This window comes from Notothenia rossii (assembly GCF_949606895.1).
Source record: "Notothenia rossii genome assembly, chromosome: 7".
NCBI lineage: Eukaryota > Metazoa > Chordata > Actinopteri > Perciformes > Nototheniidae > Notothenia > Notothenia rossii.
In genome coordinates, this window is record NC_136905.1 from 42,650,551 (window position 1) to 42,678,044 (window position 27,494).

Below are 27,494 nucleotides of genomic sequence, written 5' to 3' on the forward strand. Positions count from 1 at the left end.
TAACAACCATCGTTTTTCAGACACGTAAACTCTTCAAAAATCACCAGTGGGGTCACTGCTGATGTATTTAATGTCGTAGAACAAAACGTGATTTATCTCTTAAATTTGTGTCAACCACAGACCTTATTTCGAGCTATTTTCCAAAACCCTATGGAAAAAATGCATTGCTTTTTGACGAAGGAACCGGAAGTGCTAAAAATGCTAACTTACTTCCGGGTTTTACGACGCGTCACTGCGGTTCTCTATTAGCTCAGTGTATTGGCTGATCCTTTCATCAAAAATGTCATCCTATAGTGCGGCCCATCTCCTGTCGTTACAGACCTCTAATGGATATGATGCGGTTTTATTGATTCCATAGTTAGCCTGTTTATGTCAAAAGTCTGACACGCAAGGTGGATGGGTGAAGTTCTGCACAAATATACTGGTAAAAAATATTTATCATTATTTAAAATCAAATAAACTAAAATCAAAACACTAAACATTAAATGCGTAGTCTCTCAAAATTACAGCTACCCTCTATGAGGGCCGAGTGCGCTACAACAGAGCCGGCCCGACCCATTAAGCGACATAAGCGGCCGCTTAGGGCCCCGCAGCCACTAAGGGGCCCCCTAGCAAAAAACATTTTTTTTTAATATATATATACAAAGAAAAAACAGTACACAGTCGCCGTGATAAGTACGTTTAACTAATTGTGTTAATATGCGTAGATTGCCTACTCTCAAAGTCATGTATTATATTATTGAGTCAATAATATAATACATTAACCGTGCTTTACCTGAACCTCATCATGAGAGGATGGGAGGATTGTAATTTCCCGTGTTCACTGAATGCAACAGAGGCAAGACACCAGACCAACCAGAGAGTTAAATGGAAATAACATCTGTCTTATTGGCTGACAGGTACCTATCCTGTGAGCTGTGACAATGTTTAAAATAAACTGTCAGTCGGACTCAGAGTTTTTGAAGATGGACATAAGAAAACATTTTCTTAAAAAAGACGACAATTCATGGTGGCTCAACAACCCCAGAGCCACCACTTGAGCCAGGTACACAAGGTATGTAAATGTCAGTAAACTTCCAAGTTATGCGAACATGTAAGCAAAGCATAAATTACAGCTACGTTGACGTTACTTTGAATCGCGGGGGTAAGCTAAACCGTTAGCAAGTAGCTATAGCTAGCCAGATATTATATAAACACTTTGTCATACAATCTAAATGTTGTGTTTTTTAGCGTTTCAAAGAAAGCTCTCTGGGAAATGTTGACTTACTGTTCGACATGAAGCTAGAAGCTACCTTACAGTACACAGTTGATCCGGAGTCCTGTCAGTTAAAGTGTTTCATAGTTAGCTTAGCTAAGCATCAACCTAGCACTGAAATACATGGATGTTATGTTACAGTATTTCTGAGAAAAAGTCAGCTGAAATGGTGGCATAGTTGCCACTGTGTGTCAACAGCATGTTTGAACGTATTTGCAGCAGTAAATGTTGCTGTTTGGCCACTGACGTTGCCATAACAACACCTGCATTTAAATGTGCAACCTCTTTTTGTGACAGATTTTTGCAAGAAATTATAATTCTTCTGAATGATATTCCTATTGACAGCTAGTTTCTATGTGAACATTATGAGGTGGACAGCCAGAGAGAATAAATGAAAAACAGTTATGAAATACTATATGACAAAACAAGAATACAGTTTAAGTGATTTGTAAAATATCCAAAAAGAAAAATCTGTTTACAGTTCTGTTTCATATGGGTGTTGAGAGATGTATCCATAGATCTCTTAATTTTGCTATCAAAGTGCACCAGATTGATGCTTTTAACTTCAATATTAAAACAAAAAAAAGATCCAGGGGGAGCATGCCCCCGGACCCCCCTAGAGGAGGTGAGGACCCCCCTAGAGGAGGTTAGGTCCACGGTGTTTACATGCTTATGTATACAATATGTGTGCTTATGCTAACATCATAAGAAAAAAGTTGGTTCCGTGTTGTGTGTAGTGAGAACACGCTAGAGTGAGGGGGGCCCCCAAGCCAAAGCTCGCTTAGGGCCCCCAAAAGTCTAGGGCCGGCCCTGCGCTACAACATCACAAAACACCTACATTGTGGCAGGTGGGCCATCCAGTTGTTTTGGCCAGGCCGGTGCTCCGGATTAACTCCCCGATCAACCGGTTTACAGAGGTGGGGGGCGTGGCGTTCGACTGAAATACACATTTCGATCACTTCTTCTGTCGTTTACATACATCTTTTGGTATAATTGGCTCGGTAGGAAGACTTTGATACACATTCAGTACCAGTGTGTGAGGTTGTGGTTACGATGGAGATATCCGGACGCGAACAGCGAGGACTACAAAAAGAAAAATGAGTTGACAGGGGATGTCTCTTCAAAACATTGCGAGCTCCAATAAATTATTTAAACCAGCTATTGTTGCCAGACTTATTTCTGACTATCGTTCTTAATGTGATACCAAGTCCATCTGAGACCTGTTTACACCTTCAGACAGCCTCCAAGTGAAGCACAAATTGTTTGGGATGATCTTTTGCTGGGAATAGACCCCAAAGACGACAGTAAAATGTTCTCAAAAACATTAGAGAGCACTATCAGAGATTTAAATTGCAAATTCAAGCAGAAAAATAAGAAAAACACTGTCCCTTGGATAAATGACGATATTTTAAAGCTGATGAAAGAACGTGATCTAGTCCTAAAAAATCAATCAAAACTAAATTAAGCCATGACAGGCATCACTTTGCTATGCTGAGGAATAAAGTCATTAAGAAGTTACGGAAGGCTAAAGCAGACTTCTTCTTGACTATAATAGACAAGGTAGGGGGTAATTCTAAAATGATCTGGAAACAGTTAAAACTATTCACTGGAAATACACATAAGGAAAGAAAACAGCTTGAACTTAAAGTCAATGGAAAGTTTATAAAAAATCCAGCTGACATAGCTGGAGTTTTAAACCACTACTTCATTGATTCTGTTGCAACAATTGCACAGTGTTTCTCACCTGACTGCACACATTTTTGTTATGTTAATACAATTGAGCCGCCTTTCAGCATAAGAAATATCACTGAATCTGAAGTTATAAAAGTGATTGGATCTCTTATACATCGAGAACAAAGGATATACTTGGCATGGACGTGGTTATGCTAAAAGATCTCAGCACAACACTTTCTAATCCTATTGCCAAAATGATTAACCTCTCCTTCAGTCAGGGAATGTTTCCAAGTGTTTGGAAGCCGGCTATGGTTATCCCAATATTTAAAAGTGGAGACCCCATGTCTTCCTGTAACTACAGGCCAATCAGCATCCTCCCTACAGTGTCAAAGGTTGCTGAGAAACTTGTGTCTGAGCAAATCATTGACCATTTAAACACTAGTAGATTTTCTCTGCATCCAATGCAATTTGGCTTTAGGGCAAAATACTCAACAGAGACCGCCAACTGTTTTTTCACAGAACCAAATCAAATCAAAAATGGATAAAGGTGGTGTTGTAGGAGCTATGTTTCTTGACCTAAAAAAGGCTTTTGAAACTGTTAATCATAAAATACTCATATCTAAGCTTTCCAGTTTTAACTTTTCTTCACAAACACTTAAATTGATAGAATCGTATTTGTTTAACCGATCTAAGTATGGGAAGATGGCTGCCTAGCTGGTGCGGAGGTGAAAACACGCTGCAAACAATTGAGTTCTTTTGTAGGAATCCGGGAACTGAGAGTGTAACAAAAGGGCGGGTTGACTGCGCAAATACTTTTTTCTTTCAGAAGGTAAAGAAAAAGGAAAGGGAAATGTCAACACGTTTCAGCCAGAAAGAAAAACAGAAACAGGCCGGCCCAATGAATCCGCCTGAGGCAAATATACCTGAGGAGGGAGGGGAAGGCCTCTCTGAAATATTAAAAGAAATCAGAGAATTCCGCATGGAAACTGCTGGGAATTTTGGAGAATTGAAGGAGGAAATAAACGACTTGAGAGAAGGCTTCGGAGAGCTGAAAATAAGAGCGGATGCAGCAGAATTAAGAATCGCAGAAAATGAAGACCGTGAAATCGGTATGACAAAAGTACTCCTTCACAGTTTACGCATGCAAAAGCAACTGGAAAATAAATGTGAGGAACTTGAAGGCCGGGCATGACGGTACAACCTGAGGATTTATTTAGTGCCCGAAAAATGTGAGGGAAATAGTATGATGGACTTTGTGGAAAACTTAATACGTGAGAAACTGGATGTGAGCGGCAAAATTCCCATTGAGAGAGCGCACCGGGCAACGGGGCATCTCACTGGGCACAGCGACCGTCCCCGATCAATAATAGTCCGCTTCCAAAACTACAACGTGAGGCAAAGGGTGCTAAAAGCCGCCTGGGCAAAGAAGGACATTAGGGTGAAAGATTGCAGGATTTTCTTTGATGAGGACTTCACCACCCAAGTGTTCAAGGAACGCGCAAATTACAGACAAGTAAGGAAGCAGCTCCAGGAAAGAAACATCAAATCCCGCATTCTGTTCTCTGCTAAACTGAAATTATTCGAGGAAAAAAAACGGAAAAGTCAGGTTGTTTAACAACCCACAAGATGCGGCACAGGGTCTACTGGAGTATGGTGTCAACATGGAGAGTCCAGCAGGAGAACCGGACTTGGAGTCTACTCTTCAGGCTTCAGGATGGCAGACACAACGCTCCAAGAACCGGAGAACCCCAGGATGTGAGCTGATGTCGGAAGTAAAGACATTAATTGACTCGCTTGATCGGCAGGAAAGAGCAAAGGAATGAACAGGTATGTGTGGAGGGAGTTAACTCCTTGCAGACGTACATGGACAACAATAACAACACATAAATGACTGAGCCACTCGGAATCTTTTCCAGATTTGACAACACAGAGTATAACATGTATAATTTTGATTATGATGTCGATTCAGAGAATCATGTGTTTAATCATATAAGTGACTCGTGTAAATATTATACCGATGATCAATTTAATGACAATGTTGGACTTGAAAATACATTTTATTTAATACATTTCAACTGCAGGAGTCTGTATGCAAACTTTAATAACATCACTGAATACCTGCATACATTTAAAAGTAAATTCAAAGTAATTGCAATATCGGAGACTTGGTTAAATAAAGACGAAGTCACTGATTTCCAAATTGAGGGTTACGTGCTACACCATATCAACAGAACCAATAAGAGAGGAGGGGGTGTGGCTCTTTATGTGGACAGCGTCCTAAAATGCACACTGGTTGAACAAATGTCAATTGTGACTGATGATTTAATGGAATGCATAACTATAGAAATTGAAATGGAAAGGAAGAGAAATGTTGTTGTGACTTGTGCATATAGAGCACCAGGATCAAATCTAGAGCTTTTTAAAGATAGTTTAGGAATATTAATGGATGGCCTAAATGAAAATAAAACATGTATTATTTGTGGGGATTTTAACATCGATCTTCTAAATGTATCTAAACACAAAACAACTTCTGATTTCCTGGATGCATTGTACAGCAGGGGGCTTTATCCCCTAAGCCCAGTAGAATAACATCAACTTGTGCAACATTGATCGACAATATCTTTACAAATGTCATGGAAAACAGTGCTAAGATTGGGCTAATAATAAATGACATAAGCGACCATTTACCTGTATTTGTAGCATATGTTTGGCAATTAAAGAAAAAGAAGGAAGAGACTCGCAGTAGATATGTCAGGGTAAGGGACTGCTAGGAGTGCTAAGAGTGACCTCTTAAAGGAAGGATGGAGAGGGGTTTATGTAGAAGATGTAAATGCTGCATATGAGTCCTTCCTAAAAATCTACATATCACTGTATGACAAACATTGTCCCACTGTACTCCGTACATATAAAGGTACTTATCATCAAAAGCCTTGGATAACCAAAGGCTTACAAAATGCTTGCAAGAAAAATAACCTTTATGAAGACTTCATAACATTTAGGACAAAGGCAATTGAAAAGCAATACAAGGCATATCAAAATAAGTTGACAGTTATAATGAGACAAGCAAAAAGAGAATATTATAATAATATGTTGAAAGAAAAATGATATCAAGGGCACATGGAAAATTTTAAATAATGTTATTGGAAATAAATCGGTAACACTTTACGGTAAGGGTACATGAATCATCATGAATTCATGCATGACTTAATGCTTGAAAAAGCATGAATTAATTCATGTAGTACTCATGTAGTACTTCATGAACTATCAGTAATGTACAGGTATTAATGGTATCTCATGCATGACTTAATGCAGGAACAATACCTTAATTAATGCATCAACTAAGGTATCTCAATCATCATGACTTCTGAGTTATTAATGATGTTCATGTCTTCTTCATATAGATCTACAGTTAAAGTGTCAGGCCAAAAAACGGACCAGTCACAGCAATTCCAAGTGTTGTAATCATGAGCAACTAAGCATGACTTTATCATTACTTCATCATGTTTGTGCCCCTTCAACTAAAGTGGTGACCCGGTCGGTCGGTAATAGCAGTGCATGTATTCTGTTGAATTCAAAGTGTTGTAATCATGATTAACTAAGCATGACTTTGTCATTACTTCATCATGTTTGTGCCCCTTCAAATAAAGTGGTGACCTGTTCCATCGTTTACACTGATAAATAACATACGATTAATGGTGGTATGAAATAGAATGTATTAAGCAATTCATGGGGTGGTTTGGAGAAATGGCAGTAAGGTCACTGAATTTACACAAAATGTACTGCAGATTTTACGATTTTGTTTATTCACCAAAAAATACTTTTATTTTGTAAAACAGAATATTAATTGAGTGCCACAGGGAGAGATGGGTGACACCAGAATCACTGGAGTGCGCTGTTATGCACTGGCAGGCCTGCCAAGCACAATTAGCACCATGTGACACAGAACAACAACAGTTTAACCCATCTAGGAATATGGATTTTCATAACACAGAGCTCCGGTTCAAACAAGGAGTTGGGTAATTAAGTGTGAATTCTGTGAATGTCAAGTAAAGATCCATTGTCCTTGTTTTGGAGGATTGCTGAAGCTGTAGGCTCCTGCTCGCAAAACATCCATCTTCTTCATGTCTGAAGTCAGTGAGCTCTTGGTGGTTCAATCAAGGAAACATGACCCGAATGTCCTTCAGTAAACGGCCGAGAGGTCCTTCCTTATGCCTGTTTCCAAGCCAGTAAGTCCACTCTATAACTGCAAGATGTTCTTTCAAAAGTTTCTCAGTTCGGTTTCCCCTAAGCCGCCAAATTATTGATTTGTATGTTAACCATGCCCTCTCTATATGCTGAGTGTGAGCTCCAGTAACAGGATCAACAAACCACTTTGAATGGTTCACAGTGAAGTGTGAATAGCCCAAATTGGTGAGAGCACCCCTATACGCCCCCCACTCATAACTAATCATTACTGTCCCAGGGAACACATGCTTCACCACCAACGGAAGTAGGTGGTTGCGGGACCTCCTCTTCACCAGCTTCAATATAGGTCTTCGAACTTTTCCTTTCACTCCAAGCATTCCAAAAACCCACTTTCTGCGCCCCCAAGTGTTGGCTATTCTCCCACGACCATACTGTAAATACAAAAAGTCTCATTAAAACTTCCCCATTAAAATGTCTGTTTTAGTTATACAGCTTGTTGTCATGAGTATACTATTTTTATTTATCACTAATTTGGCGACGGAAAAGTATCAATTGCATGTCAATTCCTAACACAAAGAGTAGCTAATCACTTGCCTTTGAAATTTAGATTTTTTTATACCAGGCAAGGATGAAAATCATAGTTTTTCCGTCATTGCCTCTCCATTTTCTCTGTAATGGTAATATAGTTTAGTTTACTAACGATTGATTAATATTCCTTAGCTTCTTACCTTTAAAGTGAGACCAGATATATGCATATCATCCTTATCGTTGAGGAGCTATTCCTGATTCATTTTGGGTTCTTTAGGGCGTTTTTTCCAAGGGATAGGGTTAAAAAGTAGGACTTTAAGCCTCACAAGCATTACTACAAACACCTGCTAGCTTGAACCAAAATGTTGAATTATAAGTTTCAGTTTGGGCTTGGGTGAAATGCTACTGTTCCAAGATGACAGATTTTCATGGCATACTATACTATGCCTTTCTCATAAAATGTATGGAATAATATACTATGACTTTTTAATGACATATCAGATACTTTAGCCTTAATTTTTAGCCGAACTGTCTACCTTTCGTTTATGGCGAAAGTTGCTCTCGTCAATGACAACAATCTGCCTTTCATCTCCTAGGCGTTGTCCAGTCCTTTTTTTGTGTCGCCTCATTGCATGTCTGCAGACTTTTCTTGCACAGGATGCCATCTTTGAGAGAGTTGTTGAGCTTTTCGCTATGCCATCTGTCTTCATATCAACCTGCCTCATTCGCAAGCCTTGTGAAAACCTGACAAGGAAGACAATTTACCTTTTTATTAAATGTTTCGTGTAATCACAACATAGGAATTATACAGACTAAAAAAGATGCAGTGGTTGGTTACCACCTTCACTCATTAAATAAACAGAAAGCACTATAGGGGTTCTTGTGCACCCTCCACTCACTGCTATCACATCTTAGAGCCATAAAGCCTTCTAAATGCAGTCATGATACAGACTTTTTAATATTGGATTGCAGTACAATCCCAGTAAAATCTATGATGGTATGGCTGATCTGAATGTATGATCTGGATTACCTGTAGAATAATTTCATCCATGAAATTAAACTGCATCTTGAGTTCTCAAAGATAGATCCAGTTCTGATTGTTTTGGTTGTTTTTCTTCCCCTGTGGCTCTTATGTCGGCGTACCCTGGACCAAAAATAAAACAGTTAACCTTCTATAATACAGTTAAATACTATATACAGTAGCCTATGTAGTTTGGCTATTGTGTAAACAAGTGTTCACAATTATAATGTGTCCAATAGCCTAAGTGTTTCAACTTTTGCATACTTTATTGTGTTATAGTTTTCCTTTAAAATGTGCAAAATTTCTTTTTTTGGCCATCAATCTATAACCATTGTGTGACTAAGCAAAAACATATTTAATCGATTTCAAATACTTTATGAAATCTGAACTGACTGCATGTCAAAAATGTGCCTGAACTCATCAGTTAATTATACGCATGGACTTGTGTGGGGATGTGTGGGTGCCATTAGTAAGAACGTTACCTACTGGACTTTCAAAACCATGTAACCATGGAAAATGTTCAATAACCTTTTGTAATGATCCGGCTTTATGCATAGCTACGATGCATATGTTACCACTAGGCGGCAGTATAACATCCATTGACATAGAAGGGAAAGCACTGTTAGTATATATATAGAGTGGCGAAGTCCCTCCCTTTCCGGGGGAGCTCCATGGGACCTCATTTCGGAAAAGTTATGCATTGAAGTCAATGGAGAGAGAAAGATTATCTTTCGATCCCGTTTGAATTGTGCCACGAATTATACATATCATGTTTGTCAATTTAAAAGATGATTTTACAAGTCAAAAAAAAAATGTCACCGGTGTGATCATTCTATCATACACAATTTAAAACATAGTGCGAGGTGGTTGCTATGCAACAACAATAACAGCTAGCGAACATATTAGACAGACAGCATTCTCGTCGTTTAGGTGTTTTTTTTTTTCTGGAGATAGGCACTTCTCAATCCACTCCTCCATAGTTAGGCCATCCCGGAGGTCGAAGTTAACCTTAAATGTTTTCATCTTAAGCTTTGTTAGTTAGTTATTTTCGTAACGGACGTAACTGTTGTAGCTTTTCTCAGACGTGGAGGGATACTGACTTGTGAAAAGTAACTACAATTATACCCGGGATATACGCTCATTATCACAGCTAAAAAACATCAGATTGCTTGATTTAACTTCTCCCTTTTATAAATATATACCAACTGTTCTTGCCCCCCCCCCCCCCCCCCCCCCAAAAGAAGTTGTAAATTAAACAAGTGAACCAAATAGTAACCGCCCTTACGGGACGCTTTAATAAGTAAAGCCAACGCACCCGCAAGGACACCTGGCCTCCTATTATCCAAGCGCGCACAGAAGAAATCTGAGAGCAGACATTTCATGAGCGCACAGAAGCAGCCTGAGTGCGAGGAGAAGGTTTTCAACTGGAACACAGGAGATCTGTCCAAGCAGCAATATATCTGAGTGCAAGCGTACAGTTTGAGCAAAAGCAGAGCAAATCTAAGTGCAAGCAGGCACTATTTGAGTGTGAGGACAAGGTTTGAGGGAAATAAATCAATAAAGTATGCTCTCAAATTTAAATATCACGCTTGTAGTGCCGATGAAACAGAGTCGGAGGCGGTTAGTTTAGAATGGAGTTCCATTCTTTATTATCCATTAAACAACAACAGAGAATATACACGTCTGCTCTATCTGACAAGCTAGCAGGAATGACGAGCTAGAGCTAAGTGTCCCCACTAAAGGGTCCGTGTGGCAACACAATACAAAGGTATTTTGAATAAAGATAGGGAATACCTCTGTGACTTCATAGAGACGTCCATCAGCTCCTGTCTTCACAGTAATAATAATAATAATGCATTTATTTTATAAGGCGCCTTTCAAGGCACTCAAGGTCGCCGTACAACAAGGTTAAAAACAATTTTTACAAACATAGTTAAAAGCAAAACACAGTTTAAAAACATAACTACTAAAAACATACAGCTTGCAGCACAGGTCAGCCATACGCTTGCCTGAACAGGTGGGTTTTGAGGTGAGTTTGGAAAGTGGTGATAGTGTCCATGTTTCTAATATCAGGGGGGAGGGAGTTCCAGAGGTGAGGGGCAGAGCGGCTGAAGGCTCTTGACCCCATGGTGGAGAGACGGGCTGGGAAAACTTTGAGAGTGATGGAGGAGGCAGACCTAAGAGACCGGGTGGGAATGTTGACATGGACAAGGTCAGACAGGTATGGGGGGGCGAGGTTATGAATGGCTTTGAAAGTATGAAAGAGGATCTTGTAGTCAATGCGGTGTTTAATGGGAAGCCAGTGGAGTTGGTGTAGTACAGGGGTGATGTGACTGATGACAGGGGTTCTGGTGATGATACGGGCAGCAGCGTTTTGGACCAGTTGGAGTTTGTGTAGGTGTTTGTGGGGGAGACCATAGAGAAGGGAATTGCAATAGTCCAAGCGGGAGGTGACGAGAGAGTGGACCAGGATAGCGGCACTGTGGGGAGTGAGTGAGGGGCGGAGGCGGTTGATGTTTCTGAGATGAAAATAGGCAGACCGGATGGTGTTGTTGATATGGGTGTGGAAGGAGAGGGTGCTGTCGAGGACGACACCCAGACTCTTGACCTGAGGGGAGGGGGAAACCGGGGAGTTGTCGATGGTGAGAGTAAAACTGGATTGCTTGGTGAGTGTGAGTTTTGAACCAATGAGGACTACCTCAGTTTTATCACTGTTGAGTTTTAGGAAATTTGAGGTGAACCAGGATTTGATTTCCTGTAAACAGGTACAGAGGGAGGGGGGTGGGAAGGTGGAAGAGGGTTTGGAGGAGACGTATAGCTGGGTGTCGTCCGCATAGCAGTGGAAATTGATGTTATGTTTACGGAAAATCTGTCCAAGGGGGAGGAGGTAGATGATGAAGAGGATGGGGCCAAGGACAGAGCCCTGGGGGACACCGGAGGAGATGAGGGAGGGATGGGATATGAATGATTTTAACTGAATGAACTGAGTACGGCCGGAGAGATATGAGTGAAACCAGTCTAGGGGTGTGTCAGATAAGCCAATGGATGTAAGTCGGTCAAGGAGGGTGGAGTGGGAAATGGTGTCAAAGGCTGCACTTAAATCAAGGAGGATGAGGATGGATAATTGTCCAGAGTCAGCTGCTATCAGGAGGTCGTTTGTGATTTTAATGAGGGCTGTTTCTGTACTGTGACAGGGGCGAAAACCGGACTGGAACTGTTCATAAAGGTTATTGTTGGTGAGGTGTGTCTGAATCTGTGATGCCACTGCTTTTTCTAGTATTTTAGCGAGAAAAGGTAGGTTGGAGATGGGGCGGAGGTTGTTGAAGATGTTGGGATCTAGACCAGGTTTCTTTAATAACGGTGTGACAGCTGCAGTTTTGAGGGCTGAGGGGACAGAACCAGAGGTGAGGGAGGAGTGAATAATGGCAGTTATCAGGGGCAGCAGTGAGGGGAGGGAGGCTATAACCAGGGAGGATGGGAGGGGGTCAAGTTGGCAGGTGGATGGCTTGGAATTCCGGATGATTTTGGATAAATCCGCAGCAGAGGGGAGTTCGAAGCAGGAGAGAGGTAGAGAGAGGGGGGGGTGGGGGACAAAAGGAGGTGGACAACTGGACGTGTCAGGGGTCAGTTGCTGGTGAATGGTGTCTATTTTTGTGTTAAAAAATGACATCAGGGAGTTGCAGTGGTCAGTGGAGTAAAAGTGTGGGGGGAGGGAATCAGGGGGGCGGAGTGATTTGTTGACCACTGAGTGCAGGGCCCTGGTGTTTCCAGCACCAGCAGTAATTTTTGCTGTAAAATATTGGGATTTGGCTGAGGAGAGGGCATCTTTGTATATGAGGATGTGGGTATGGTACATTTGTTTGTGTATGGTGAGTCCGGTTTTGCTGAAAAGCCTCTTCAGCTGACGACCTTCGGCTTTCAGCTGACGTAGGTGGGGGGTGAACCAGGGAGCAGAGTGGGGGAATGAAACAGTCCGGGATTTGAGGGGGGCAAGTGAATTTAACAGAGTCTGGAGACCATTGTTATACAAGAGAACCAGCTGTTCCGGGGTACATGGGGGGGTGATGGTGGGAAAACAGTCAATACCAGTTGTGAGGTCGGTTACATTGATGTTTTTGATATTACGGAAGGACATAGTGCGTGACAGTTTGATTTTGGACAGTGACAGACTTAAATTAAATGAAATGAGCATGTGGTCAGAGATGGGGAGACAGACAGCAGAACAGTTTAGGGGAGTGACACCAGCACAACAGACTATGTCCAGAATATGATCTTTCGAATGAGTAGGGAAGTCAACATGTTGTTGAAGACCAAAGCTGTCCAGGCATGAGATGAAGTCCTTAGTGAGAGAAAGATTAATTTTGTCCAAATGAATATTAGCATCACCTAACAGAATGATATTGGATGAGAGTGAACAAATGTGAGTGAGAAGTGTGGTGAATTCATCAGTGAAGTCCTTGTTAGGTTTGGGTGGGCGGTATATAATGACTAAAATAGTTGGAGTAGGTCCATTTAGTTGTATAGCCACAGACTCGAATGAGCGTGACACTGGCACGGTGACAGCTGAGACCTTCCAAGTCTCGCGGTGTAATATCGCGAGACCGCCTCCTCTGCCGGTGAGACGGGGTTGACAGGTGTAAACAAACCCAGGGGGAATTGACTCGTTTAACTGAGAATAATCATCAGGATGTTGCCATGTCTCTGTTAGACAAAGGAAGTCATACTTGCAGTCACGGAGGAGGTCCTGTAGAAGTAATCCCTTGCCAGTGAGGGAGCGGATGTTAAATAAGCCAAAGTTGACGTCGGACTGCTGGTTGGAGAAGCCAACGTTAACCGACCTAGCCAGGCGAGTTAACGAGCTGTGATCCACCTTCCTACGGATGGTTCTCCGAGGGCGACGGCGGGTGGAAGACCAGATGGAGTTGATAGCAGTGGAGTCATCGATGTGGACACTTCGTCCGGCTCCGCGATGGGTGTACCTCCGATGAGGACGGCGGGCGATGTCCGGGAAGTAGTGCAGTACAGGCGGGGGATCAAGCCGGAGGAATCGAAACTGGAGGAGCTCCGTGCTCATATATTGGATCAGAGATGACGCTGGATAAATCACTATGGACAGGATAGTCCACAGGAGCACAGAGCTCACAGCGAGTTTGTAGATCCACATGATGCACGGGCAGATGTACGTCCACCGAACAGCAGTAGCAGTGGCCAGGTAACTCAGGTGAGTAGAACGCCAACACGCTAAATTTGAACAGTCTAGATCGTTTTGACAGTAGCCCAGAGTAGAGACCACCAGTATCCCGTTCGCCACAGATAGGTGATCTGCTGCAAGCTATACAGAGAATCGTAAAAACAATAAAAAAGGCAACCGGAGAGCAGCGGCAACCGGAGAGCAGCGGCAGCTAGTCGCGCCAGCGTACACTTCTTCAGTGGGTGTTTCTCAATCGCGAGTAAAGCTGCTACCGAGCCACTATTTCAAGCATACTACATCATCGAGTGCCGCCGAAGTACTGTTCCAATCTCCAGCATACTTGGAAATCTACCGAGCCCAGCGTACTCTGTTTGGAGAAATATCGAGGCTGCACATGAGTAGACTCCGTGGTCTTAAAATCCCCAGAATGCTTTGCGCACGGACACATTTCCCAGAATCTGTTGCGGAAAATGTAAGGCGGGGCCTCTCATATGATGCACACCTGCACACTTGCTAGCCTGTTCCACTCTTTTTTTCTGAATGCCAGGAAGTATTCTTGACTCGCTTCTGAAGCAAGATGCTCGGCAAAAATGTGCTACCAAGCAAGCGTACTCACGATTGAGAAACACCCAGTAACTCGCAGAGACTAGCTTCTTTAATGTAACCCTTCACATTCAAACAGAAACTAAATAGGCAGATTTAGAAGGATTTATTTATTTGGAAATGTTATTTTGACTAAAATTAAATCAAGTTATTTTGGTAAAACTAATGAAAAATATAACAAGAAACATATTTAACAAAAAATATATAGATTTGTTAATGTTTTTAAATATTATTTTGTAAAATATCTTACCCCTGCCGGCTCGCCACTGGTTAATACATACCATCTATAGACATCTGTTGAGTTGTGTTCTTCAGCTTCATTGCGTTTTTGACATAATCTGTATCTTTTTTTTTTCTTCAGAAGTTTTTTTTTCTGTAGCCATTTAATTAACTTGGCTGTCCTCCTTTTATTTGGCTTTCCTTCAGTTAAAGACACTATTTTACTTGCCAGGGTCATGTCTTAACGTCAGGTTTGCTGGTCTATTGTTGAAGCTCTGCAAGTATCAGTAACGTAAAAGTAAAAAGTAACAAACTTTGAATTTAGTTACACATGTTTTTGTGATTATTATTATATTTATTTTATATAAGGAGAAGGCGTGGGGTTAAATGTGTCATATAATATAATAGTATAATATTTAGTTTATCAATTTGATACCGCTTATGTTTCTACAGTATCATAATTCTTATTGTATTACACGTTCGAAATGAATCAAATTAAATGTGTCTTTAAAGAGGTGCTAGATTACTGAAAAACAACTGTAAGTGTGTTTATGCACCAGGCTGCAAAAGATAAACATGCAATTTCAATCCGCTGTTGTCGATTAGCTGAGGGCCTCTGTCGGGGTCACACCGATGGCTTCTGTCGGGGGCACGCCGATGGCTTCTGTCGGGGGGTACTGCATCTGCTGAAACTAAAGTAGAAAAACCCAATACCAGTCATAGATATGTGTTACAACCCATCTCCTGGGCTGTAACATAAAGCAGGGAGGCGAAACGAGGGATAAGAACATAACAGTTGTTTATTTTTAACTAATAAAATAGTGCAAGCCACCAGCAACAGGTCCCCAAGCCTGGCACGGAGCGAGTGCCCAGAGGAGTGAACACCGATCATTTCACAGACAAACATAAATTAGGCCTAATTGTTAGATTCTGACACGACAGATTCTAACCTACAGAATAGACCGACGTAATAACTGACTAAAACACCTCATGCAATATTACAAAACATGGCAACATGTAAACAAAAAGGCTAACAGTTGGTTTTGCATCATAGGCTAACAGAAGACATTTAGCACGTGTTGCTTGTATTGCTGTCCAATTGACACCTAGTTGGGCTTGCCAAAATCACGCTACAGTTTCATTAAACAAATAATCAAAATGCTAACGAAGCTAATGCTTTTGCTAATAATGGTTTTGCCGAAAGCTATAGGTAACGAATAATTGTTTTGTGTGCCTTTTAATACTGTTAGAAGCTATCATAAGCTAACATATGTTTGTTTGTATTGCCTTAAGACTATCATAGTTAATGTAAGCTAATCACACTTCATTTCAAGACACCAAAATTGTTATTAATATTAAACAAATAAAACTTTAAAAACAGTTCATATTACTCACACTCTCTGCGTTGCCGTTCATATTCATGTCTCCTGCTCGCTAGGTGGCGATGTTGCAAAACAACTAGGGTCTAGGGTCCTGTGAGTGCGGGTCTGGGAGTGCAGCCTCCGATGCTGCAGCTTCATGCTACTCCCTTAACAACGGTCAATAAATCCTTGACAGCAGTCTGTCTGTTCTGGATTAACAACGTGTCACGTTGAATTGACCAATCAGAATCGAGTATTCAACTAAGCCATGTAATAAATAGCATTATTACATGGTTGAGTTGAATACTCGATTTGAAATGTAATTATATCTTAGATGTTATAACTTTCACATACATTTGGTTAGCTTCATCCTTCAGTGACTCTGAACATGGGAATCCTGACTATCCTACTCCCACTCATTACAAATAATAAACAATGATATGTGATATTGATAGTGACTTATTCTTGTGCTTTGTCTTGTCTAATCTTCCACCCAGACCTGTGTGTGCAACAGCCTCAATAAGACAACAGGAAGTCGCAGAAAAAACCTGCTAAAGCCAAGACGCCTGTAAAAGGTATCCTACATTGCTCCTACAGTGTTGTTTACAAATTGGACATAACATTAATACTTTACCTTTGAATTTTAGACATTTGAAATGTAATTATATCTTAGATGTTATAACTTTCAGATACATTTGGTTAATTTCATCCTTCAGTGACTCTGAACATGGGAATCCTGACTATCCTACTCCCACTCATTACATATAATAAACAATGATATGTGATATTGATCGTGACTTATTCTTGTGATTTGTCTTGTCTAATCTTCCACCCAGGCCTGTCTGTGCAACAGCCTCAACAAAAGAACAGGAAGTCGCAGAAAAAACATGCTAATGCCAAGACGCCTGTAAAAGGTATCCTACATTGCTCCTACAGTGTTGTTTTTGTAGTGCTGCTTTAAGTCAATATGTGTTGCACCTGCTAAAGCAGTCTTTGGAGCTGCCATGTTTTGTTGATCAGTTTTTTCCAATAGAATAAGTGTAAGTGGCACACGTCACTAGCTTAAAGGGCCTAGCAAGCTGCAGGCTTGAATTAATAACTTCAAACAGTTGTCAAAGAAAAAGTTGTAATTGTGTGTATATTGTTTGTAATTAATCAACATTGATTTAATATAATCTTACTAGTAGTTTAAGTATTAATTTGTATTGTCTTTTTTGGGCAATCAGCTTTTAGTTATCAGTGTTTGGTTTGTTACAAGCACTGGATTTTAAGAGATTGTTCTAAATGACTATTTACTAGTATTTATTTTTTAGTATCATCCTTTTAATCAGATGGACATTGCTATTGTGAAATTATTTCAGGTTTCCAAATGAAATCAACTCATATTTTATATATTAAAAAGAAACAAAAGCTGTGACTTTTACGATTGGGTAATGCTTAGGATGAATTAATGATAGTAACCACGCAACAATGCAGTGTATGGTGCTCAAAATAAAGGTAATATAATCTAACAATACATTGTGTCACGGTTTGTGAAACAAGCAGGACCCAAATGCAGATATAAACTGAAAATTCCTTTATTTCAAGGCTATGATATATATATATACAATGACAAAACAGAACACTCACCGCAGAACTAGTCAGGGAACAAGACGAACCGACCAAGACAGACAGAAAACCCAGAACTTAAATACACACAAGACTACTCACACAACAAGACACAGGTGAGGAGGGAGGAGAAAACACAGGGGCCCAGGTGAACATAATCAGACAATTAGACACACCAGGGAAACTAATGACAAGACAATAACCCAAAGGAAAACATGATATGGAAAACAGCAAAAACACCCAAACCTACAAAACTATAAACGTGACATAACATGAGAATCGTGACATAACCCCCCCCTCAAGGGACGGATTCCAGACGTCCCAAAAAAACAAAAGTCCAGTAGGGTGGGTGGAGGGGGTCTGGAGGACGGGTGGAGGGCGGACGGCCCGGGGGCAAGGCAGAGTTCAAAAAAGGGGAATTCGGGCGGACGGCCCGGGGGCAAGGCAGAGTTCAAAAAGGGGAATTCGGGCGGACGGCCCGGGGGTAAGGCAGAGTCCATGGAGGGAATCTCGGGGGGACGGCCAGGGGGCAAGGCAGAGTCCAAGGAGGGGTGAAGACCAGACAGCTCCGGAGGCCGGTCAGGAGCCGGTGTCGGCAAGATCCCCCATGGAAGAGGACAAAGGACCGGCAGGACCCCCGGCAGGAGAGCAGTCGGCGGAATCCCCAACGCGACAGGACATGGAGTTGGCAGGACCCCCGGCAGAAGAGTAGTCTGCGGGACCTCCAACGGCACAGGACATGGGGTTGGCAGGACCCCCAGCAGAAGAGTAGTCTGCGGGACCTCCAACGGGACCAGACATGGAGTTGGCAGGACCCCCGGCAGAAGAGTAGTCTGCGGGACCTACAACGGCTCAGGACATGGGGTTGGCAGGACCCCCGGCAGAAGAGTAGTCTGCGGGACCTCCAACGGGACAAGACATGGAGTTGGCAGGACCCCCGGCAGAAGAGTAGTCTGCGGGACCCCCAACGGCACAGGACATGGGGTTGGCAGGACCCCCGGCAGAAGAGCAGTCTGCGGGACCTCCAACGGCTCAGGACATGGGGTTGGCAGGACCCCCGGCAGAAGAGTAGTCTGCGGGACCTCTAATGGGACCAGACATGGAGTTGGCAGGACCCCCGGCAGAAGAGTAGTCTGCGGGACCTCCAACGGCACAGGACATGGGGTTGGCAGGACCCCCGGCCGAAGAGTAGTCTGCGGGACCTCCAACGTGCCAAGACATGGAGTTGGCAGGACCCCCGGCAGAAGAGTAGCCTGCGGGACCTCCAACGGCACATGAGTGGGTTGGTTCGCCAACAGAACCCGGGGAGCTGGCGTCGGACGGACAGCCAACCGGAGACGAGGTGCTGGAGTCAGCCGGTACGCCGACAGGACTCGAGGAGCTGGCGTCGGCCGATGAGTCAGCAGGTGACGAGGAGCCGGAGTCGGGACCATGGTTACTGGAGCCGGCACTGAAGCCGGGACCATGGCTGTAAGGTCCGGTTCTGGAGCCGGAAACATGGCTGTAAGGTCTGGTTCTGGAGCCAGAAACATGGCTGTAAGGTCCGGTTCTGGAGCCGGCAACATGGCTGTAAGGTCCGGTTCTGGGGCCGGAAACATGGCTGTAAGGTCCGGTTCTGGAGCCAGAAACATGGCTGTAAAGTCCAGTTCTGGAGCCAGAAACATGGCTGTAAGGTCCGGTTCTGGAGCCGGCAACATGGCTGTAAGGTCCGGGTCTGGGGCTGGAAACATGGCTGTAAGGTCCGGTTCTGGAGCCGGAACCCTGGCTGTGTAAGCCAGGTAATGGAGTATGGAAGCAAAGCTGCGTGGGCCGGTACTGGAGCATGGAGCCATGGCTGCTGGGGCCTGTTCTGGGGCTGGAACCATGGCTCTTGGGGCTTGAGCTGCTAGCTTGGTTTGCGACTCCTCCTCTTAGCAGCCACCTGAATACTCCGTGGACCTCGATAAGCCAGACGAGTTCCAGAATATGACTCCTGGACAGGAGCAGGAACTGGGGCAGAAGCATGGGTTGACTGCAGATGGAACCCACCGAGGCGTATGGGGCCAGGTTGGGAATTGGGAGGCAGGGAGCTAGCATGCCTGGGGCTAGCAGGCCGGGAATCACACACAGCTAGGATCTTTGAAATCCAGCCAGGTAAGAACTTCACCATACCTGGTTTCTCTCTAGCCATCTGGCGCGCCTCCGACAACACAGCCTCCCGCTGCTGAACTCCGGGCGCTCTATTCTATCTATCCGAGCGTGCATCCCGGAGTTACTTGACGTACACACACTGTGCTAACACACACAACATGGCGCCTCTGTTTGGCTTGGCTATTGTTGCTCCTGCTGCCACCCGTTTTTCGCTGTTTTTATCTGTCATGTTTTTGTCATAACCTCACCTCTAAATGGATGTATCTCTGCTGCAATGGTTTATGACCGATGGTCCTTGTTCCGGATTAAAGCGTCCATGGAAAGACCCTTTGACTCCCGGGAGGGCTACCGACAAACTTTTCCGCCACCGTTTGTGTGTTCCTCCTCCTCACCTGAGTACCGGCTTCTCTTCGCAAACTGGCGTCCAGGTAAGCCAGGGAAGAAATCCAGGAGAAGGGGTTGCCGAGGTGGCGTACAGGTATCGAGGAGGCGAGCTTTTCGGGCTGATGGTCCTGGGTCCAGTCGCCATGAACATACTCGCTGGTTGCGACCGATTTCCCTCCAGGACATGGCCGCGGACGCTCCACTGATCCCCCAGTCATGGATTTATTCACCTGTCACACACGTTTCTCCGCCCTGGCCGCTCGTGGATGGGATTATGGACCCGTCTTTGGTGTTTCGCCGGACTGTTCTGCCCGACCAGAGAAGGACTGCCCGGCCTCGCTGGAGTTCCTGTCATCGCAACAGGTGCCTGCTGTCAGTCCCTCTACAGTCAGCTGTGGCCACAGCTGATCTGTCAGTGCCGATCCGGATGGCATTATTGAACGCTCGTTCCATCTCCAACAAATCCCTGACTCTTAATGAACTCTTTTCGAGTGAGAACATGGATTTTATGTTCCTTGTTGAAACGTGGCAGAGGGACAAGGACTATTTTCACTTAAAGGAGCTCTGTCCTCCCGGCTGCTCTGTGATCGGGTCGCCTCGCATGGAACGCCGTGGTGGGGGACTCGCTGTTGTGCATCGCGACAGCAAACTGTGCAGACTGGTAAATTCCGAGTCTTTCTCTTCCTTTGAGTCCCAGATTATCAGAGTTGGGACTTTAAACACATTTTATTGTGTTTTAATTTACCGTCCTCCTGGCACAGTGAGTACCTTCCTTAATGATTTCACAGACTTGTTATCTTCCATTATTAAACTGGAGAGGGTCCTAATCATTGGAGATTTTAACATTCACGTTGATGATGTCTCTTGTAACACAGCTACTGACTTTTTATCCATCACTGACTCTTTTAACTTCACCCAACATGTCAGTGGACCAACACATACAAAGGGCCATACTCTGGACCTTGTTTTTTCACTTGGCCTAGATGTTGGGAATGTGCAGGTGGAGGACCTTCATGTCAGTGATCATAGCTGTGTGCTTTTTAATTTAAACTTTGCTGTACACCCTCCTCCTTTTCTGTCCAAAATCTTAGAAAAAATAGTGTCAGAGGAACTTACAGTGTTCCTTAAGGGAAAAAACGTCCTGGATAAATTTCAGTCCGGTTTCCGCAGTAATCACTCCACGGAAACTGCCCTTATTCGAGTTTCCAGTGACATCATGATGGCAGCCGACTCTGGTGAATACACTGTTTTGGTTTTATTGGACCTTTCGTCTGCTTTCGACACTATTGATCATGGCATTATGAGAAACAGACTCAAAGATTTAGGGTTGGCTGGTTTGGTTTTAAAATGGTTTGATTCTTATCTTACGGAAAGAACTTTTAATGTGTTTTCCAACGAGTTCTTCTCCGAAACAGCTGACCTGACATGTGGTGTACCACAGGGCTCGGTTTTAGGGCCGATTCTGTTTTTATTGTATATTCTTCCCCTGGGACAGCTAATTAGCCAGTTCCAAAATGTCTCCTACCATCTTTATGCGGATGATATCCAGCTGTACTGCACCTTCAAAAACTCTGAGCTACACAAACTGTCCTCCTTAACTAGCTGCTTGACGAGCATCAAACAGTGGTTAAGTGAAAACTTTCTCCAACTTAACTCGGACAAGACAGAGACTCTGATCATTGCTCCAGAAAACCGGATCCCTCTTATTAGCCACCACATGGGTAGCCTTGACTCGTCCACCCAGTCAAGTCTTCGGAATTTAGGTGTTGTTTTTGATTCAACCATGTCATTTAAACAACACACTAAAACACTGATCAGGAGCTGCTTTTTCCAGTTGAGGAACATCTCAAAGCTGAGAACCTTAGTATCAAAGGTGGAACTAGAGATGATCATTCATGCTTTTATTTCATCCCGCCTAGACTACTGCAATAGTCTCTTTACTTGCCTGAGCCAGAAGGATCTTCATCGTCTCCAGGTTGTTCAAAACTCTGCTGCAAGGCTTTTAACCCACACTAGTAAAAGAGCGCACATCACACCAGTTTTAGCAGAACTACACTGGCTCCCAGTCAGTGTCAGGATACATTTTAAAATACTAGTCCTCACTTTTAGAGCTCTAAATAATCAAGCCCCTGCCTATATTTCTGAGCTGCTGAAACTTTATAATCCTGCACGTTCTCTTAGATCCTCTGACCAATGCCTGCTGGTCATTCCGCACACGCACTTTAAAACCAGAGGGGATCGAGCCTTTCAAGCAGTGGCCCCCAGACTGTGGAACGCGCTGCCACTTTCCTTGCGCACTTTAAACTCTGTGGAGCCTTTTAAAAAGCAGCTGAAAACCTTGTTGTTTAGACAGACTTTTAGTAAAGGTGAAGGTTCTTTTTGACAGTTTGTTTTATGTTTTGATGTTGTGTTTTGATGTGTATATGTAGCTGTGTGTTCCTTGTTTTACACCATGTATTCTCCTTTTTATCGTGATCTCACTGTGAAGCACTTTGTGAATCCTTTCTGTGAAAAGTGCTATATAAATAAACTTTACTTACTTACTTACTTACTTAGCCAAAAAAAAGGAAAAATGTAATAATTCCGACTCGAACGGATCTGCTGGGAGCATTTCTTGGTCGGTTCGTACTGTCACGGTTTGTGAAACAAGCAGGACCCAAATGCAGATATAAACTGAAAATTCCTTTATTTCAAGGCTATGATATATGTGTACAATGACAAACAGAACACTCACCGCAGAACTAGTCAGGGAACAAGACGAACCGACCAAGACAGACAGAAAACCCAGAACTTAAATACACACAAGACTACTCACACAACAAGACACAGGTGAGGAGGGAGGAGAAAACACAGGGGCCCAGATGAACATAATCAGACAATTAGACACACCAGGGAAACTAATGACAAGAGGAAAAACACAGGGAAAAGGACCAGACAATAACCCAAAGGAAAAGATGACATGGAAAACAGCAAAAACACCCAAACCTACAAAACTATAAACGTGACATAACATGAGAATCGTCACACATTGTCTCTAATATTACTACACAGATCCCTCTGTGCATCAGCCTCCACACAACCGGGCAAATACATCGCCATGGGCTGAAAAGGGTATTTCTGGTTTATTATGTCGTGAGTGCTGTATGTATTGCAAGATTAATTTTACTCCATCCCTTACTGTAATTTTTTTAATGTAATGTTGACTTTTCTCAGCATTGTGTGTTGTGTTTTATGATAAATACTACTTAATAGTTGTTATAAATCACAATGAATCCCCAAACATAAAATGTTATCTGATAATAACAAAAAAAGCTGGTTGTATGTGATTGTAGTAATGGTTCTTATATCTCCCGATCCAAAATGTACCATTGACCTGGCTGCTACTTGGACATAAACATGCATGACTGGCAAAAAAAGAACACTGACATCATCCGTAGCAAATATATAATCTCTCTAAAGTTGTCATTTTTATCTGTCATTCAAAATGTACAGTGCTTCCACCTCTGTCGGAGCATCCGGGAACCTCTGCAGAAAAGGCACAAGAATACGGTAGGCATGTGTTTCACAGCCAGCTACATTAATTCAAACAGTGCTCAGGTGTGGTTTTATACTGCTTTGATTATTTGCCATTTTGCTATTGGTTAAGGAGAGGGAGATTGTCAAAAGTTTAAAATGTAACAGTATTTAATTATGAGGCCTTCATTTGTTTCAGAAGACCCCAGTCTACAGACAGCTCTGCAGGAGGCTCAGCAAATGATATACGGCCAAAATCAGGAGATTGCCACCTTGAGAGAATGGGTTAATATTCTAACGGAGGACCGTAATTTTCTCAGGGAGAGACTTAAAGAAGGTAAAGATGATTTGAGGAGATTACAAGTTTAGAAATGTACATATAAGTTGATTGTAATGAAACAATTGCTGTTATTAGGAAATAATTACTTTATTTGTTTTGTGTAGCTCTTGCAGTCAGAAAGGAAAGGGGAGGCAAGCTAGCCACGAAGATCCCACCTGGAGATCAACCACCTGGACAGCGGAAAGAGGACTCGGATGAATCGTACCTTTCGTCATCTAGCGATTCATCCGAGTCTGAATCAAGTTCTGAATCATCTGAGGACAAGAAGCACAAGAAGAAGTCCACGTCCAAGTCCAAGTCTAAGCGCAAGCTCAAGCGCAAATCGGACAAGAAAAAACTGAAACATTTGCGAGGTATGTATTGACTTTTTCAAAAACTCAAGTGATACAGTTGTCACTCCAAAATGAGGTTGGCTTAGCACTTAATCAATATTGATATAGAATAGAAAGACCCACCGAGATTGCAGAAACATGTTATACCTATCCCCGACAAAGTCCTCAATAGTAGCCTGTCATTTCAAAGTATTACAAAAGTCACACAACTAGGGGTGCACCGAATGGGAAATTCTTGGCCGAAACCGATACCGAAAATAGGAAACATTTGGCCGAAAACCGAATGCCGAAAGGCTGAAAATGATTAATAGAAATATATATATGTAATGTAAACATTTCTTTCCAATGTTGTTCAGCTACCTGATTATGGAAAAAAAAATGATTATGGCAAAACTTAACTTAAATAATAATCACTATTATCGGTCCATAAAACATTTATTCAGCACTTTTGAATGCATACAGTACATTCATTCCAAGTCAAGTGCATTTTCTTTTCTCTGTAGGATAACTACAATAAAGTGCATTCAGTCAAAGCCAAGGTGCTTTAAAACTGCATAAACATCTAGGCCAGTAGGCCTACAACAAACTAGTGTAAATAAAGACTGTAACAGCCAGGCCTTTAACAACAACAAATGCACCTATACGTTTGGTAACCTAACGTGTTCTTGTGATGACGTCAATCAATCAATCAATCAATGTTTATTTATATAGCCCAATATCACAAATGTTACATTTGTCTCAGTGGACTTCACAGTTTGTACAGAATATCAGTATGACAATACGACACCCTCTGTCCTTAGACGTAATCAAAACGCAGCGACAAGCACGGTGCGCGACCATGCTCGCGGCTGGCTCACAGCCAACATGTCTGCCGCTTGGAGATATTTCAAAATATCAGAGAAAGAGACGCGGATTGCGATTTGTAAAACGTGTTCAGCTGACATTTCTCGAAGGGGTTTAACTGGAAAGACTTTCACCACTTAGGAATTACTCCACGACTTGAAATCAAAACACCCGGACAAATATGCGGAGTATGATCAACGTAACCCTGTTCTCTGACATTTGGTGATATTTTTTCGGTGCCGAAAGCCGAAAGGGCCTTTTTAACCATTTTCGGCCGATCATTTTCGGTGGCCGAATATTCGGTGCATCCCTACACACAACTGCAGAGGGCAATTGTTTTTAAGAGAGATGTACATGCTACTGTCCACCATAAGCAGGTGAAAGCCATTACCACAGAAGCTGAAAGATGCCTTGCTTGTCGAGGTGTTGTGTCAACTTTGTTACAAATACATTACTTGCAAAAAGGGGATTGATTTATTTTCACTATAATTCCATCTATAAGTAACATCCTATCAGATGGGGGACCCTGGGACAACATCTTGAACCAAATGGGCATCCGTGGATTAATTTGTGTCAGTTTATGGGTGTTTGATGTGAAAAAGTTTGTTTGTCGGAAGTCTGCCATGGTAGCTGGATCTAAACCTCGCAGTCTCTCTTTAAAAGATTACAGTCGTCATGGACATACTGTATGTGTCCTTTTGCCTCTCACACATATGATCCTAGCCTGTGTATTTACTTGATTCCCACTAGCATCTATATGCACATATAGTGCAGTCAGCTAACAGATGGATCCTTTACCGCTCGACAGACACCCCACTCTGCTGGTGTTTTATGAAAAGCGTGAAGACACAGTCCTCACTAACTTTTTTAATTACATATTTTTACAAAGTGGCATTTGTCATTCTAACAAAAATCTTTGGTAAGCATACTGTACAAGCTCTGGCTTCCCATACACTTTTACCAGATAACAGTCAAGAGTATCATTTTGTAGTAACTCATTAAATTAAAGTGAATAAACCTGACAAAATGTAAAAATGAGAACCCTGCTAACTGCATTGATCCCGCACTTCATTTTATGGAGGTCATTTGAGTGCAGGGAGGTAGTTATAGTGTGGTCCTATAGGGCTTTCTTGAGTTGGACTTGTGTTGCGTTGAAACATTGCTAATGCAACTTAAGAGAGCTCTGACTCCAGTGTGCAGTTACCTTTCTATTGTATTCTTACTATTTCTGCACAATTTGTACTGTACTTGCTGTGCATAAGTGGGTGCTAAAGTTGACTGAACTGTGTAAGAGTTTGATGATGTAGCAAATATGAAATTGTGAATCAATGTGCAGCACTGCTACTTTGAACAAGCTCATTTTGTGCTTTCTATTGTCTTACAGTGAAAACGCCAGACCACTCCATTCGCCGGTACAATATGGTACTGGAGATGGTAAAAAAGGAAGGCATCAGCAAAGCTGTTGCATACACCAGGCTTGGTGTGGATCGCAATACAATTGTGTATCAGGCGCCGATTGCTGAAATTGCCTTCGTAAATCCAGAGCCGTACAAAACCTTGAGGTCCAGCTTCAAGAGGAAGGACAGCATCAAAAGATTTGCTGAAACCTGTAGGGGCTTTTGCGAGCAGGAGCCTACAGCTTCAGCAATTCTCCAAAACAAGGAAAATTGATCTTTACTTGACATTCACAGAATTCATGCTTAAGTACCCAACTCCTTGTTTGAACCGGATCTCTGTGTTATGAAAATCCATATTCCTAGATGGGTTAAACTGTTGTTGTTCTGTGTAACATGGTGCTAATTGTGCTTGGCAGGCCTGCCGGTGCATAACAGCCCACTCCAGTGATTCTGGTGTCACCCATCTCTCCCTGTTGCACTCAATTAATATTCTGTTTTAGAAAATAAAAGTATTTTTTGCTGAATAAACAGAAAATCTGCAGTACATTTTTGTGTAAATTCAGTGACCTTACTACCATTTCTCCAACCCACCCCATGAATTGCTTAATACATTCTATTTCATACCACCATTAATCGTATGTTATTTATCAGTGTAAACAATGGAATAGGTCAACACTTTATTTGAAGGGGCACAAACATGATGAAGTAATGACAAAGTCATGCTTAGTTAATCATGATTACAACACTTTGAATTCAACAGAATACATGCACTGCTATGACCGACCGACCGGGTCACCACTTTATTTGAAGGGGCACAAACATGATGAAGTAATGACAAAGTCATGCTTAGTTGCTCATGATTACAACACTTGGAATTGCTGTGACTGGTCCGTTTTTTGGCCTGACACTT

The 27,494-nt window shown here is 42.5% G+C and overlaps 2 protein-coding genes across 6 annotated transcripts in view; both read left to right on the forward strand.

Moving 5' to 3' along the window:
* LOC307013659 (uncharacterized protein) overlaps positions 1-27,494 on the forward strand; it is a 467,775-nt gene that overhangs the window by 387,135 nt on the left and 53,146 nt on the right. The gene's annotated exons all lie outside the window — the stretch shown is intronic.
* Positions 3,494-27,106, forward strand: LOC307046876 (uncharacterized protein). 5 transcript variants are annotated; one of them, XM_079693541.1, is made up of 7 exons: positions 3,494-4,756; positions 16,535-16,612; positions 16,874-16,951; positions 23,652-23,708; positions 23,872-24,009; positions 24,117-24,365; positions 26,572-27,106. In XM_079693541.1, exons 5-7 carry the CDS (start codon positions 23,913-23,915, stop codon positions 26,856-26,858), a joined length of 633 nt encoding a protein of 210 aa, XP_079549667.1. In that variant the 5' UTR covers positions 3,494-4,756; positions 16,535-16,612; positions 16,874-16,951; positions 23,652-23,708; positions 23,872-23,912; the 3' UTR covers positions 26,859-27,106. The 5 variants fall into 5 exon arrangements, 4 of the variants coding, with proteins under 4 accessions (XP_079549667.1, XP_079549666.1, XP_079549668.1 ...); XM_079693540.1 differs by having other exon boundaries at positions 23,875-24,009; XM_079693542.1 differs by lacking the exons at positions 16,535-16,612; positions 16,874-16,951 and having other exon boundaries at positions 3,495-4,756.

Bases quoted from the DNA above. Each gene is read 5' to 3' on its own strand.
- LOC307046876 (XM_079693539.1), top strand. From the start codon at position 23,850: ATGAGGCCTTCATTTGTTTCAGAAGACCCCAGTCTACAGACAGCTCTG. The intron at 24,010-24,116 runs GTAAAGATGATT...TGTTTTGTGTAG, and splicing joins CAGGGAGAGACTTAAAGAAG to CTCTTGCAGTCAGAAAGGAA. The intron at 24,366-26,571 runs GTATGTATTGAC...ATTGTCTTACAG, and splicing joins AAAACTGAAACATTTGCGAG to TGAAAACGCCAGACCACTCC.